We start from the raw sequence: 16,920 nt of genomic DNA on the forward strand, positions 1-16,920 counted from the left end.
TCCTTAAATGTAAATGGGTTGAATGCCCCAAACAAAAGACAAAGACTGGCTGAATGGATACAAAAACAAGACCCCTACATATGTTGTCCACAAGAGACCCACGTCAAAACAAGGGACACATACAGACTGAAAGTGAAGGGCTGGAAAAAGATTTCACACAAATGGAGACCAAAAGAAAGCAGGAGTAGCAGTACTCGTATCAGACAAAACAGACTTTGAAATAAAGGCTGTGAAAAGAGACAAAGAAGGACACTACATAATGATCAAAGCATCAATCCAAGAAGAAAATATCACAATTATAAATATATATGCACCCAACATAGGAGCACTGCAATATGTAAGGCAAATGCTAACAAGTATGAAAGGGGAAATTAACAATAACACAATAATAGTGGGTGACTTTAATACCCCACTCACACCTATGGATAGATCAACTACACAGAAAATTAGCAAGGAAGCACAAGCTCTAAATGATACAATGGACCAGTTAGACCTAATTGATATCTATAGGACATTTCACCCCAAAACAATGAATTTCACCTTTTTCTCAAGTGCACATGGAACATTCTCCAGGATAGATCACATCCTGGGCCATAAATCTAGCCTTAGTAAATTCAATAAAATTGAAATCATTTCAAGCATCTTTTCTGATCACAATGCAATAAGATTAGATGTCAACTACAGGAAAAAAACTATTAAAATATAAACATATAGAGGCTAAACAACATGCTTCTGAATAAACAACAAATCCCAGAAGAAATTAAAAAAAGAAATCAAAATATGCATAAAAATGAATGAAAACACAATAACCCAAAACCTATGGGATTCAGTAAAAGTAGTGCTAAAGGGAAGGTTCATAGCAATACAAGCTTACCTCAAGAAACAAGAGAAAAATCAAATAAATAACCTAACTTTACACCTAAAGCAACTAGAAAAAGAAGAAATGAAGAACCCCAGGGTTAGTAGAAGAAAAGAAATCTTAAAAATTAGGGCAGAAATAAATGAAAAAGAAACAACAGAGACCATAGCAAAAATCAACAAAGCTAAAAGCTGGTTCTTTGAGAAGATAAATAAAAGAGGCAAACCATTAGCCAGACTCATCAAGAAAAAAAGGGAGAAGAATCAAATCAACAAAATTAGAAATGAAAATGGAGAAATCACAACAGACAACACAGAAATACAAAGTCATAAGAGACTACTATCAGCAACTATATGCCAATAAAATGGACAACTTGGAAGAAATGGACAAATTCTTAGAAAAGTATAACCTTCCAAAACTGAACCAGGAAGAAACAGAAAATCTTAATGGAAATCAAAACTGTAATCAAAAATCTTCCAAAAAACAAAAGCCCAGGACCAGATGGCTTCACAGGTGAATTCTACCAAAAATTTAGAGAAGAGCTAACACCTATCCTACTCAAACTCTTCCAGAAAATTGCAGAGGAAGGTAAACTTCCACACTCACTCCATGAGGCCACCATCACCCTAATACCAAAACCTGACAAAGATGCCACAAAAAAAGAAAACTACAGGCCAATATCACTGATGAACATAGATGCAAAAATCCGTAACAAAATTCTAGCAAAGAGAATCCTACAACATACTAAAAAGATCATACATCATGACCAAGTGGGCTTTATCCCAGGGATGCAAGGATTCTTCAATATTCACAAATCAATCAATGTGATACACCACATTAACAAATTGAAAGATAAAAACCATATGATTATCTAGATGCAGAGATAGCCTTTGACAAAATTCAACATCCATTTATGATAAAAACCCTCCAGAAAGCAGGCATAGAAGGAACATACCTCAACATAATAAAAGCCATATATGATAAACCCACAGCAAACATTATCCTCAACGGTGAAAAATTGAAAACATTTCCTCTAAAGTCAGGAACAAGACAAGGGTGCCCACTTTCACCATTACTATTCAACACAGTTTTGGAAGTTTTAGCCACAGCAATCAGTGAAGAAAAAGAAATAAAAGGAATCCAATTGGAAAAGAAGATGTAAAACTCTCACTATTTGCAGATGACATGATCCTCTACATAGAAAACCCTAAAGACACAAGAAAATTACTAGAGCTAATCAATGAATATAGTAAAGTGGCAAGATATAAAATTAACACGCAGAAATTCCTTGCATTCCTATACACTAACAATGAGAAAACAGAAAGAGAAATTAAGGAAACAATTCCATTCACCATTGCAACAAAAAGAATAAAATACTTAGGAATAAATATACCTAAAGAAACAAAAGACCTATATATAGAAAACTATAAAACACTGATGAAAGAAATCAAAGATGACACAAATAGATGGAGAAATATACCACATTCATGGATCGGAAGAATCAAAATAGCAAAAATGAGTATATGCCAAAGCAACCTATAGATTCAGTGCAATCCCTATCAAACTGCCAATGGTATTTTTCAGAGAACTAGAACAAATAATGTCACAATTTGTATGGAAATACAAAAAAACCTCGAATAGCCAAAGCAATCTTGAGAAAGAAGAATGAAACTGGAGGAATCAACCTGCTTGACCTCAGACAATACTACAAATCTACAGTCATCAAGACAGTATGGTACTGGCACAAAGACAGAAATATAGATCAATGGAACAATACAGAAAGCCCAGACATATATCCACGCACCTATTTCAGAGAAGGCAATGGCACCCCACTCCAGTACTCTTGCCTGGAAAATCCCACGGACCGAGGAGCCTGGTAGGCTGCAGTCCATGGGGTCGCTGAGGGTCGGACACGACTGAGCGACTTCACTTTCACTTTTCACTTTCATGCATTGGAGAAGGCAATGGCAACCCACTCCAGTATTCTTGCCTGGAGAATCCCAGGGACGGGGGAGCCTGGTGGGCTGCCGTCTATGGAATCGCAAAGAGTTGGACACGACTGAAGCGACTTAGCAGCAGCAGCAGCAGCATGGACACTTTATCTTTGACAAAGGAGGCAAGGATATACAATGGAGAAAAAACAATCTCTTTAACAAGTGGTGCTGGGAAAACTGGTCAACCACTTATAAAAGAATGAAACTAGAACACTTTGTAACACCATACACAAAAATAAACTCAAAATGGATTAAAGATCTAAACGTAAGAACACAAACTATAAAACCCCTAGAGGAAAACATAGGCAAAACACTCTCCGACATACATCACAGCGAGATCCTCTATGACCCACCTCCCAGAGTAACGGAAATAAAAACAAAAATAAACAAATGGGACCTAATTAAAATTAAAAGCTTTTGCACAATGAAGAAAACTGTAAGCAAGGTGAAAAGACAGCCTTCAGAATGGGAGAAAATAATAGCAAATGAAGCAACTGACAAAGAATTAATCTCAAAAATATACAAGCAGCTCATGCAGCTCAATTGCAGAAAAATGAACCACCCAATCAAAAAATGGGCCAAAGAACTAAACAGACATTTCTCCAAAGAAGACATATAAATGGCTAACAAACACATGAAAAGATGCTCAACATCACTCATTATCAGAGAAATGCAAATCAAAACCACAATGAGGTAACCATCTCACACCAGTCAGAATGGCTACTATCAAAAAGTCTACAAACAATAAATGCTGGAGAGGGTGTGGAGAAAAGGGAGCCCTCTTACACTGTTGGTGGGAATGCAAACTAGTACAGCCACTATGGAGAACTGTGTGGAGATTCCTTTAAAAACTGGAAATAGAACTGCCTTATGACCCAGCAATCCCGCTGCTGGGCATACACACTGAGGAAACAGAACTGAAAGAGACACGTGTACCCCAGTGTTCATCACAGCTGTTTATAATAGCCAGGACATGGAAGCAACCTAGATGTCCATCAGCAGACGAATGGATAAGAAAGCTGTGGTATATATACACAATGGAATGTTACTCAGCTATTAAAAAGAATGCATTTGAATCAGTTCTAAGGAGGTGGATGAAACTGAAGCCTATTACACAGAGTGAAGTAAGTCAGAAAGAAAAACACCAATATAGTATATTAACGCATATATATGGAATTTAGAAAGATGGTGACGATGACCCTATATGCGAGACAGCAAAAGAGACACAGATGTATAGAACAGTCTTTTGGACTCTGTGGGAGAAGGCAAGGGTGGGATGATTTGAGAGAATAGCATGAAACATGTATATTATTATATGTGAAACAGATCGCCAGTCCAGGTTCAATGTATGAGACAGGGTGCTCAGGGCTGGTGCACTGGGATGATCCTGAGGGATGGGATGAGGAGGGTGGAGGGAGGGGGGTTCAAGATTGGGACACATGTATACACATGGAGGATTCATGTCAATGTATGGAAAAACCACTACAATATTTAAAGTAATTAGCCTCCAATTTAAAAAAAAATTTTTAATAAAAAAATGATAAAACTTTTAAAATACTAAAAAAAAAATCTTGGCAACATCTCAAATAAAAACAATAAATCTTATGGTCTAAGAATATATATAAAAAAAGATAGATTCCTCTCAGCCTTCCACCTATTAACATATATAAACTTTCCTTATTATGTAGCCTGTTTTTAAATTACTAGCATATTTTCCCTATGCAATAATTTTGTCATTTTCTACTTTTTTGACCAATAAACAGTTTTAAACCAAAATAAAAAAGAAATAGAGGAAAACAATAGAACGGGAAAGACCAGAGATCGCTTCAAGAAAATTGGAGATACTCAAGGGAACATTTCACGCAAGGACGGGCATGATAAAAAATAGAAACAGTAAGGACCTAACAGAAGCAGAAGACAATAAGAAGAGATGGAATGAATACACAGAAAAGCTATACAAAAAAGCTATTAATGACCAGAATAACCATGATGGTGTGATCACTCACCTAGAGCCAGACATCTGGGAGTGTGAAGTCAAGTGGGCTTTGGGAAGCATCACTACGAACAAAGCTAGTGGAAGTAATAGAATTGCAGCTGAAATATTTAAAATCATAAAAGATGCTGCTGCTACAGTGCTACATTCAATATGCCAGCAAATCTGGAAAACTAAGCAGTGGCCACAGGACTGGAAAAGGTCAGTTTTCATTCCAATCCCTAAGAAAGGCAATGCAAGGAATGTTCAAACTGCTAGCAAGATTATGGTCAGAATCCTTCAAGCTAGGCTTCAGCAGTACGTGAACCGAGAACTTCCAGATGTACAAGCTGGATTTAGAAAAGGCAGAGGAACCAGAGATCATACTACAGACATTCACTGGATCAGAGAGAAAGCAAGGAAGTTCCAGAAAAACAGGTTTCACTGACTACACTAAAGTCTTTGACTGTGTGGATCACAGCAAACTGTGGAAAATTCTTAAAGAGACGGGAATACCAGACCACTTTTCCTGTCTCCTGAGAAACCTGCATACAGGACAAAAAGCAACAGTTAGAACCGGACATGGAACAACAGCCTGGGTACAAACTGGAAAAGGAGCACGTCAAGGCTGCATATTGTCACACTGCTTATTTAACTTACACACAGAGTACATCACGTGAAATGCCAGGCTGGATGAATCACAAACTGGAATAAAGATTGCTGGAGGAAATAACAATCTCAGATATGCAGATGATACCACTCTAATGGTAGAAAGTGAGGAGGAACAAAAGAGCCTCTTGATAAGTGTGAAAGAGGACAGTGAAAAAGCTGGCTTAAAACTCAATATTCAAAAAACTGAGATCATGACATCCAGGCAAATCACTTCGTGGCAAAGAGAAGGGGAACAGTGACAGATTTTATTTTTTGGGGCTCCAAAATCACTGCGGATGGTGACTTTAGTCATGAAAATAAAAGACACTTGCTCCTTGGTAGGAAAGCTGTGACAACCTAGATAGTGTATTAAAAAGCAAAGATATCACTTCGCTGACAAGGATCTGTATAGTCAAACCCATGGTTTTCCAGTGGTCATGTATGGATGTGAGAGCTGGACCATAAAGAAGGCTGAGCACCAAAGAACTGAGGCTTTTGAACTGTGGTGTTGGAGAAGACTCTTGAGAGTCCCTTGGACTGCAAGGAGATCACACCAGTCAATCCTAAAGGAAATCAATCCTGAATATTCACTGGAAGGACTGATGCTGAAGCTGAAACTCCAATACTTTGGCCACCTGATGTGAAGAACTGACTCATTTGAAAAGACACTGATGCTGACAAAGATTGAAGGTGGGAGAAGGGGACAACAGAGGATGAGATGGTTGGATGGCATCACCGACTCAACGGACATGGGTTTGAGCACACGCCAGGAGATAATGAAGGACAGGGAGGCCTGGCGTGCTGCAGTCCACAGGGTCACAAAGAGCTGGACGTGACTGAGCAACTGAACAGCAACGTTTAGGTTTGTTACTTCTTAGGATCAGGCTTCCCTGAGGAACGGGAGTGACAGAGGTCATTCCTCAGAGCAAACAATCATCCAGTAAAGTAACATTTAGCACATAAGCAACTGATAAGAACCAGCGGGAGCAGAACTCGGCATCATCCAGGGCCTTCCACCTGTCTCGATGAGACACACCTGGGGAACGTACTTAGAGCAGAAAATTCTCTAAGAACGTGAACCACTGAAGAGCACAGAGTCTCTGAACAGCACCTCCGCAGGTGTGTTTGGAGTTGGGCTCTTTCCTCTGTTCAGGAACGAGTGTCATGAGCCCCGATCAGGGCCCAGACCAGGCCTCCAGGCCGGGGTGGCATCTGCCAACTCACTGGTATTTCCATAGTCAGCTCACATGCAAGCACACACAAGAGCGAGGAAAGAACAAGAGAGGGGACGAACACAGCCGCCAAGGCCGAGAGCAGAGGCCGTTACCCCCGGACACGGCGGCGCCTTCCCCCGGGTGCTGGGTCCACACTTCCCGCGTCTCTACTTCCTCGGTCTGGATGTCCCGGTCCACGCTGTCTTCATTACACTGAATGTAGGCCTGAGAAGGAAGGCAGGCTGAGTTAGCCATGGGTCTCCACCTCAGACCTATTTCTCATCAGTGAAAAGAAAACAACTAAATTTTTTAAGTTAAGGATGACACTGTTCTTGCTTCCGTCAAAATTAAGTATCGTGGCATAAATAACAATCATGCAAAGACTGCTTATGTCTTAAACGTTTGAAAAACATGGGCCTAAATTTCAAAAGTGTTCTCAAAAGTCACAACAAACAGTTCAGCTACAGTTTGAAAATACTATGACCTAGAGACTTCCCTCACAGTTCAGAGGTTCCTTCCAGTGCAAGGGACATGGGTTCCATCCCTGGTCAAGGAGCTACGATCCCACCTGCCTCAGGACAACCAAGCCTGCACACTGCATCTGCTGGGCCCAACTACTGAGCCCAGGCGCCCTGGAGCCCGTGCACCACAACTAGAGAGGAGCCCACAGACCACAGCTAGGACCCGGTGCAGCCAAAAGCAAATAAATAAACAAAACCTTTACAAGTTTAAAAACTCTTATGACCTAGTCTGCCAATACCCTAGTCTCTAACAACACAGCAGCTCTGCAAAACCAGACACACATTTGTTTCAAAAAGGTACATGCTTCAGTTTTGATACTAACAGCTTTGCAAAATTGATGCTTTTGAACTGTGGTGTTGGAGAAGACTCTTGAGAGTCCCTTGGACAGCAAGGAGATCCTAAAGGAAATCAGTCCTGAATATTCATTAGAAGGACTGATGCTGAAGCTGAAGCTCCAATCCTTTGGCCACCTGATGTGAAGAACTGACTCATTGGAAAAGACCCTGATGCTGGGAAAGATTGAAGGCAGGAGGAGAAGGGGACAACAGAGGATGAGATGGTTGGATGGCATCACTGACTTGATGGACATGAGTTTGAGCAAACTTCAGGAGATGCTGAAAGACATGGAAGCCTGGGTGTGCTGCAATCCATGGGGTAACAAAGAGTCAGACACGACTGAGTGACTGAACAATAACAACAAAAAGGTTTGAGATGAGGAAAATAAGCAAAGAAGTTAAAGAGTCTACTCAAGGTCAGAGTGGGTCAGCTGCAAAGCCAGGGTTAATCTGTCAGCTTAAATGTCTGGCTGTGACCCTCTTCCTGTTAAAAGATTATTGACAGACACACCCAAGAGCATGTTGAGGGATGGCTCCACGGGGACAGGAGAGAAACACTGGAGGGACTGCTGACTTCAGGACCTCACCACCCTGGAAGGCCAGCCAGCTCACAGTCAGTGGCAGGAAGTGAGACGGGGAAGGGCAGAGTTGTGTGGGGCGGACTGAGCAATGCTGGGGTCAGAGGGCATGCAGGGATGATCACCTAGTTCACCTGGAAGACAGGCGGTGAACACAGAGAGACAGGCAGACAGATAAGGGACGAGGTGTGGACAGCATAGGCCAGGTAACGGAGAAAGCCAGGCAGATGACCAAGGGGCCTGCAAGGGGGTGCATGGGGAGATGAGGGGGTCCGGGGATGGGTAGGGGGAAACTGGTCAGGTGGGGGGTCCAGGGGCAGGTGGGGGAAGCCTGGTCAGGTGGGGGGGTCCAGGGGCAGGTGATGGAGGAGCCTGATAAGGTGAGGGGGATCCAGGGGCAGGTGGGAGGGGGCCTGGTCACATGAGCGGGTCCAGGGGCAGGTGATGGGGGAGACTGGTCAGGTGGGGGGTCCAGGGGCAGGTGGGGGGAGCCTGGTCAGGTGAGAGGGTACAGGGGCAGGTGATGGAGGAGCCTGATAAGGTGAGGGGGATGCAGGGGCAGGTGGGGGAAGCCTGGTAAGGTGGGAGGGTCCAGGGGCAGGTGGGGGGAGCCTGGGCAGGTGGGGGGGTCCAGGGGCAGGTGGGGGGGTCCAAGGGCATTTACCAGAGGGCCTGGCCAGGGCTGCCTTTTCCCAAGTAAGGGCAAGTAGAATGGAACAGGCAGGAGGGACCCTGAGGCGAGTCCAGAAGCTTGGGACCTCAGGGAGAGGTGGGCAGGGGGGCACTCCAGCCCAAATCTTGGAGCCTCTGCACCTAGGGTCACACATACAAGATGCTGCAGCCCCGTGAGGACGGGAGCAGGTGACCCCAGGTGACACCCGGTGACTTTCAATAAAGCCGCCCTTCCCAGGTTGCCCTCAGAGCCTGCGAGTGAGCCACGTCCGCGGCCAGGTGCCCCCAGAGCACAGGCTCCAGGTGATGAGAGTGCCCTGGCCACCCCCACTCTGATATCGGGACCGCATGTGTCACACCTCAGGTTGCCACCGCACTGGACGGGCCCCTGGTGGGCGCGCGGCACTGACCTGCTTGGTGTTCTTCTTCCCGAAGTTCCGGATGTACATGTCGTACTCGTTCACGGGCGGGAGGTCGAGGAGGGAGAAGGTGAAGGAGAAGTCCATGTCGATGAGCCGGAGCAACTTTGCGCTGCGCATCCTGGAGGGAAGAGCACAGACGTGAACTGGGGGCGGGGCGGGGGGGGTGGGGGGCAGGACAGAGGCCGGGGCCTGGGGGCAGCAGGCCATCCACATTCAGTCACCACACTGGGACCCCCTGTGGACACCGAGGCTGCAGGGCCAAACCCCCACCTCCCACTGCTGTCGGTCCCCCCCCACCCCGCTCCGGAGGTGCTCCAGCGGGGTGAGCCCCCACCAACCTCACCCTGGCTCCCTCTGCTACAGAGGGCAGGTACTCTTGGGGGAGGTGGGGTGGGGGAAGGCTGCTTCCTGCCAGCACAGCTCTCTGGCTGACCAGATACTCTCCTAAGTCCACTGCGTCCAGGACTCCGACATCTATCCCCAGACTGCACTGGGCTCGGTACCACAGACGTGGGCTGACAGTCTGTCCTTCACTTTCACGAGCTTCTGGGTTCATAGCTGTCAAGCCCGGACTCTGACCCCACTGACCCTGGCTCTTCACCCTCATCTCCACCCTTGCTGGGCTGACCCAGGCCTGCACAGGCGGCCTGCAGCCCACGGAGGACGCTGACACAGGGGCTCAGTGCCTGGGACACAGGACGGCTGGCCGACGTGAGGCTCCCTCGCTGAGACGAGGGGCGCCAGCTGCGAGAGCGCGGCCCACACGGCAGGAGGCAGGGGGCGCGGGCGGACCTGGCCCGCTGTCTGCTATAGCTCCCGCTGCCCGCCTCCAGCCTCCAGAGCGCCTGTGACACTGCCTGGCCGTGAAGGCGGGGCTCCCGGGGCCCCCAGAACTGACACAGATGCCGGGCCAAGCTCGCCTACGGCACTGCACTCCTGCACCAGGAGCACGAGCCGGGACCTGGGAACGCAGCACAAACACGACCACGGCCTGAGCACAGCGCTGACAACAAAATAAACACTAATATTCACAGGTCCGTTGCAGGTAAGTACAGAAACTCCTAATTCCTTCTGCAATTTTTCCAGTACACCTACTTTTGCTTAAGGGCCTGAGTCCGATTCTTTTGACGGTGTGAAGCTGTGGCAAAATCCACGAAAATTCCACACAGTGGGGTTTTGGAAAGGGAGCTGTTTGCATCTGCACGTAAAAAAAAAAAAAGCTACTTTTGTGAAACTGAAATATTTCTTTCAAGCAAAAGAAATCAAGAGTAAACCAATTAGACACATATAAACCAATTATGTTCACTCAACTAATGACAAATGTCTTCTATGTGCACTTAGGAACCACTTCTGCTCATTTCACCTAAAACCTGCAACAAAGCAAAATTTCCTCCATCTGTGCCACACTACTTCCAGAAATACATAACACATATAAGCGGGGTCAGTCCTCCGCTCCCACCCCACGCTCTCCTGCCCGCTCCAAAACCCGTCTTCTCAGGTAAGGGAGTTGAGGTGTGAATACACAGAGCAGCTGGAAAACAGACAGAGGCTGGTGCATGCCAGACAAGCCACTCACTGCAGCAGAAGACAGAAGACGGGCGGACACGGGCGGGGCTTCGGCAGCTCACAGGGTGCAGGCTGGTCGGCCTGGTGGCGGCCGCGGCCGCCAGAAGCCCCCACAGGACAGACCGCTCCACCCGCTCCCTCTGCGGGGTCCACCTCCGTGGCCTCGGCCGCAGGGCCCCCGCGCTTCGCGTGCAGACAGACCCGCGTATTTCTCTATGCACTTATTCTCACTCTGTCTTCTCGTTCCCCTTGGACCCAGGCAAAGAGCGCACCGTGTCCTGTCAGAGGCCGTGAGAAGGTGCTGACCAAGCACCTCCTGTTTCTCCTGCTTCAGAGCACCATCACTCGGGGCTGTCAGGAGCGTTCATGGAGAGCACTCTCCTGCCCTGACAAGTAACCTTCGCACACCCAGGTGCCAAGAGCTTTGGAGCAAAACACATTCCCAGTTTCATAGAGAAAGTCGCCAAGGCTGCCCCACCACGTGGTGCCGGCCTCCTGACGATGCAGTCACTTTGTCTGAAGAAACGCAGCCGGGGCCTTGGACGTCGACTGAGCTCAGGGCACGGGGCTGGCCCGCCCCGCCACAGCGCCCTCCCCAAGGAGGGCCTCAACCCGCACTCCCGTCACGTACCTGGGCCCGGCCCCCCAGCGCACTCCGGGCAGCTGTGCTTCTCCAGAAGCTTCGAGGACAGCTCGCCGACCCGCTGGTTCTCCGCAAGGATGGCCTTCTGGATTTCCTGGATCTCCCTCCTCCTGGCCGGAGGCAGCTCCTCCGCCGCCTCTCCCTCTTTGGGCTCGTCCGCCCCGCAGTCGTCAGCCCCGTCAAAGACCTCGAAGTCGTCCTCATAGTCCTGCGCGCAGAGCAGACATGTTCGCAGGCAGAGCACGCACAGAGCAGACACGCGTGAGCACGCACAGAGCTGGGAGCACGCAGCCAGCAGGATGCACAGACAGGGCCCCGTGTGCTTGGGCGCCCTGGAGCTCACAGGTTTCTGTGCAAACTGCTGTGCTTGTTCCTCCGCGTCCACACACACCCTACAGAACTGTGCACTCTGAGAGCTCTGAGTGAACAATAAAGTGCAAACGTACCTGTGCCGAGAATGGGCGCGTGAGCACACGGAGACCTGTGTACCCATGTGTACTTCATGTAGACACACACACACATGCACGCACATAATGCACACACATGTGCGCACACACACGTTTGACTGCAGTGCACTATCAACAGGCTAAATTGAAAATTTTAATTCCACCATACTAGTCAGCAATGATAGACATATGGCAAACTTTTTATAGGTACCAGATCTAAATCAAGTAGATAAGGAGTACTGAGAGCAGTAAGAGGAGATGAAAAAACAATTGTTTCTGGTTTGAGAACAAACTATCTTTAAGACAAGAAAATTTTAAATACCTACTTCAAAATCATCTTCAAAAATGGCTGTATACTCATCCGTTCCAGCATTTTCTAAATCAAGGTCTTCCTTTTCAATTTCCTACGGGCAGAAATCAAACATATAATTAAAATATTCAATCTCAGGTTGATTCTTGCAAATAGGCTGGAAAATACATGTTTTCTGAGATTCACTTCAGGTTGTTAATTTAGAAATTCAAATGTTTATAAAATTAACATAACCTAATCGCAACTCTTAAAGAAATACTCTGACTTATAAGTATGACCAGAAAGAGAAAACAGTTAACAATCATATCCTTTTTGAGAAAACTATAAATTCTGATGGCCAAAGAAAAAAGTGGGTCTCTGGTTACTGAACAAATAAACCAGAGACCCAGCATCGCAGGCTCACCACATCCCAACAATTTATTGCTCGGCAAACACACCATGAGCCCCCCAGCTACCCAGGGTGCCTGCCAGGGACAGGAGGGAGGAAGGGGACAGGAGAGTGTCTCTGGCTTGCTGGGCCTGAGCTCAGGGCCCCCCGCTCCGCCCCGGATTGGAAAGAACACCCCAGCACCACCAGCGGCTCCTGCAGGAGCTGGCTGCTCCTCCACCACTGGCTCGGCATTTATTTCTGCAAACTTTCTGCTCCCTGGACCGTTCCTCACTGACAACACCCGAATCGTGTCTTTGTGAGGTCTCTGTTTACTTTCTTGCATTCTCCCCAAAGCTACTGACTTTCAAGGCAGAGAAACGGCAAGAAGGCTGGGGGCGCGTCCAGTCCGAGTTCCTGGGAGCGTACACGGAGGGTGCAGGGCAAACGCACGGCAGCCCCTGCGACCCAGCGTCCTCAGGGCCCCAGGCAGACAGACAGCGCAGACGGACGTGTCCTCTCCTCACCATGGCCTCTTCATTTCCCTGCCTCTGCTCCAGCTTCCACATCGAGGGGCCCTCCTCGCGGCCATGCTGGGGGACAGAGCACAGCGGGTCAGCCGGAGGGCAGAGGCGAGGCCCACCCTCCTCCTGCGGGGACCAGGGGCTGGCGTGGAGTGGCACCGGCCGAGCAACGCCTCACAGGGAACTCTACCTCTCCGGGCCTCAGGGTCCTCCTCTGAGAAACGGAGAGACTGTGAGCCTTCCTCCAGGTGCTGGTGAGGCGGGGCACCTGGCTGTCCCACTGGGGCCATGGCCCCAGGGAGGCACGGCTCTCAGACACCACCGATGCAAAGGCGTGGGGATGGCATGGCGCCCCCAAGAGGAGGGGAACCCCTTTCCGCCTAAAAACTTAATCTGGCCAAGTGGGCTCTCCGTGTAAGTGCTGAGCAACCACACCAAGGTAACTCAGGGCTGATGCTATGAAACACGTGGCCAGTCATAAGCCAAACAGGCTGCCAGCTATCTTCAAGATCACTTCCGGGCTCTCTCAGGGGAAAAACACCTCTCATATTTTTCTCCCTTAGTGAAAAAAGAATGTAAAATGTCTAATTTTGTATATTGGCTACATGTTGAAAGACTATTTCAGAAATGTTGGATTATATGTTATTAAAATTAATTTTATGTTTCTTTTTTAAGGTGACCACCAAAAAAATTAAAATGACAAATGTGGCTCACATTGTAATTCTAGTGAACAGTGCTAACCCTTACCAAAAAAATTGAGAGACAGAAAGAAAGTATTAAAAACTGTATATTTTCATTCAATAATTCCAGTTTAAGAAACTTACTCATGAGCAGTAGGAGGGAGATCTGAATCATTACAGCTAGAGGGGCTTCCACAGTCAGGGCAAACAGCACAGGCTGCAGGTGTGAGCAAGACACAAAGAGCGCCAACCACCTGCCCCCAACACAGACGCCAGAACAGCAGAGTGAAAGGCTACACAGAAAAAAGACTACGTGGGAAGAATCACCTATAAGGCTCACTTTTTACTAAGGACTGGCTATACCTAGACAGGGGGAATCCAACCACTGCCCAGACTGAACACAACATGCTCACATCAACCAGCACAGCCGCCCCACCTGACTTATCTGAAAACACTGTGCTCCTGGGTGTGTGCGTGGAATACAGACCCAGAAAAACACGGCATCAGATGCTAAAGACACGGCTCTCATAGTCCACTGTTTCAGATAACTATCAGAGAAAGAAAAAGATCCTTCTTCCCAGGAAACAAAAGAAAGTAGGTTAAACCATTAGGCCATTTAGCTATGACCTAAATCAAATCCTTTATAATTATACAAATTATAAAGGTGACAAATAGATTCAAGGGACTAGATCAGATCTGGTAAACAGAAAGACTGAAGAACTATGGACGGAGGTTCATAACATGGTACAGGAGGTGTGACCAAAACCATCCCAAAGAAACGCAAGAAGGCAAAGTGGTTGTCTGAGGAGGCCTTACAAATAGCTGAGAAAAGAAGAGAAGCAAAAGGCAAAGGAGAAAGGGAAAGATCCACCCAACTGAATGCACAGCTCCAGAGAACAGCTAGGAGAGGTAAGAAAGCCTTCTTAAGTGACCAATGCAAAGAAATAGAGGAAAACAAAAGAACGGGAAAGACTAGAGATCTCTTTAAGAAAATTGGAGATACCAAGGGAACATTTCAAGCAAAGATGGGCACAATAAAGGACAAAAACGGTGTGGATCTAACAGAAGCAAAAGATATTAAGAAGAGGTGGCAAGAATACACAGATCTATACAGAAAAGCTCTTCATGACCCAGATAACCACGATGGTGTGATCACTCACCTAGAGCCAGACATCCTGGAATGCAAAGTCAAGTGGGCCTGAGGAAGCATTACTATGAACAAGCTAGTGGAGGTGATGGAATTCCAGTTGAGCTCTTTCAAATCCTGAAAGATGACGCTGTGACAGTGCTGCACTCAATACGCCAGCAAATCTGGGAAACTCAGCAGGGGCCACAGGACTGGAAAAGGTCAGTTTTCATTCCAATCCCAAAGAAAGGCAATGCCAAAGAATGTTCAAATTACGGTACAATTGCACTCATTTCACATGCCAGCAAGATTATGCTCAAAATCCTTCAAGCTAAGCTCAGGAGTATGTGAACCAAGAACTTCCAGATGTACAAGCTGGATTTAAAAAGGCAGAGGAACCAGAGATAAAATTGCCAACATATACTAGATCATAGAAAAAGTAAGGGAATTCCAAAAAAAGTCTACTTTTGCTTCATTGACTACACTAAAGCCTTTGTGTGGATCACAACAAACTGTGGAAAATTCTTAATGAGATAGCAATACCAGATCACATTACCTGCCTCCTGAGAAACTTGTATGCAGGACAAAAGGCTACAGTTAGAACTGGACATGGAACTGGTTCCAAATTGAGCAAGGAGTACATCAAGGCTAGGTATTGTCACCCAACTTATTTAACTTACATGCAGAGTACATCAGGTGAAATGCAGGGCTGCATGAAGCACAAGCTGGAATCAAGACTGCCAGGAGAAATATCAATAACCTCAGACATGTAGATGATACCACTTTAATGGCAGAGAGTGAAGAGGAACTAAAGCACCTCTTGATAAGTATGAAACATTTAAACATTCAAAAAATGAAGATAATGGCGTCCAGTTCCATCACTTCACGGAAAGTGGAAGGGGGAAAAGTGGAAACAGTGTGGGATTTCATTTTCTTGGGCTCTGAGATCACTGCAGACAGTGACTGCAGCCACGAAATTAAAAGACGCTTGCTCCTTGGAAGAACAGCCGTGACAAATCTAGACAGTGTATTACAAAGCAGAGATATCACGCTGCTGACACAGGTCCGGCTAGTCAAGGCTATGGTTTTTCCAGTGGTCATGAATGGATGTGAGAGCTGGACTGTGAAGAAAGCTGAGCGCCAAAGAATTGATGCTTTTGAACTGTGGTGTTGGAGAAGACTCTTGAGAGTCCCTTGGATAGCAAACCAGTCCATCCCAAAGGAAATCAACCCTGATTACTGATTGTAAGGACTGGTGCTGAAACTGAAGCTCCAATACTGTGGCCATCTGATGCAAAGAGCCGACTCACTGGAAAAGACCATGATGCTGGGAAAGATTGAAGGCAGGAGGAGGAGGGGACAACAGAGCATGAGATGGCTGGATGGCATCACTGACTCAACTGACATGAGTTTAAGCAAGCTCTGGGAGTTGGTGATGGGTCAGGGAGGCCAGGGGTGCTGCAGGGCACGGGGTCTCAAAGAGTCAGACACAACTTAGCTACTGAACAACAACAACAGAAGCCGAAACCTGCTTGCCACATTACCGATAACAGAACAAAAACCTAGGAAATGGGAGGATAACAATTTTAACACCACAGTATACAATTCTAAAGATATTACGTAATCATTATGAAGATTCTTCTGGTGATAATGATGAAGATGGCATAAAAATGAAGCCTAGGATTGTGGTGTCTGAATGATACCATATCACTGACCTGTGCTTCTCACGTGTACACACGCACGCATAACCCAGAACGTAAAACAACTATTACACTTTATGACTTGCGTGTGCTTCTCACGTACACATACACACATGTGTGCACACACTTAATCCAGGATATGAAGTAACTGTGAAATGAGTGGAGCCATGAGGGCATCAGTGTTAATAACAAATGCCTGATAGACTTTGCCAGTCACCCAAGCCTGCGCTGCTTTGTGGAAAGATTTTCAACACTAACGCAACTTTTTTACTAAGTCGGTCACTCAGTCGGTAAAGACTCTGCCTGCAATGCAGGAGATCTGAGTTCGATCCCTGGGTT

At 46.6% G+C, this 16,920-nt stretch overlaps 1 protein-coding gene across 2 annotated transcripts in view; it reads right to left on the reverse strand.

The window, feature by feature from the left end:
• The window catches only part of WDR60 (WD repeat domain 60), a 46,851-nt gene that overhangs the window by 18,870 nt on the left and 11,061 nt on the right, over positions 1 to 16,920 (reverse strand). For both annotated transcript variants that reach the window (XM_027538450.1, XM_027538449.1), the window contains exons 8-13: positions 13,079 to 13,144; positions 12,201 to 12,278; positions 11,417 to 11,636; positions 10,315 to 10,417; positions 9,208 to 9,337; positions 6,804 to 6,915 (exon numbers count right to left, since the gene is read on the reverse strand). In XM_027538450.1, coding sequence (XP_027394251.1) covers positions 6,804 to 6,915; positions 9,208 to 9,337; positions 10,315 to 10,417; positions 11,417 to 11,636; positions 12,201 to 12,278; positions 13,079 to 13,144 — 709 coding nt within the window. The remainder of the gene's footprint in view (positions 1 to 6,803; positions 6,916 to 9,207; positions 9,338 to 10,314; positions 10,418 to 11,416; positions 11,637 to 12,200; positions 12,279 to 13,078; positions 13,145 to 16,920) is intronic.

This window comes from Bos indicus x Bos taurus, chromosome 4 (assembly GCF_003369695.1).
Source record: "Bos indicus x Bos taurus breed Angus x Brahman F1 hybrid chromosome 4, Bos_hybrid_MaternalHap_v2.0, whole genome shotgun sequence".
Lineage (NCBI taxonomy): Eukaryota > Metazoa > Chordata > Mammalia > Artiodactyla > Bovidae > Bos > Bos indicus x Bos taurus.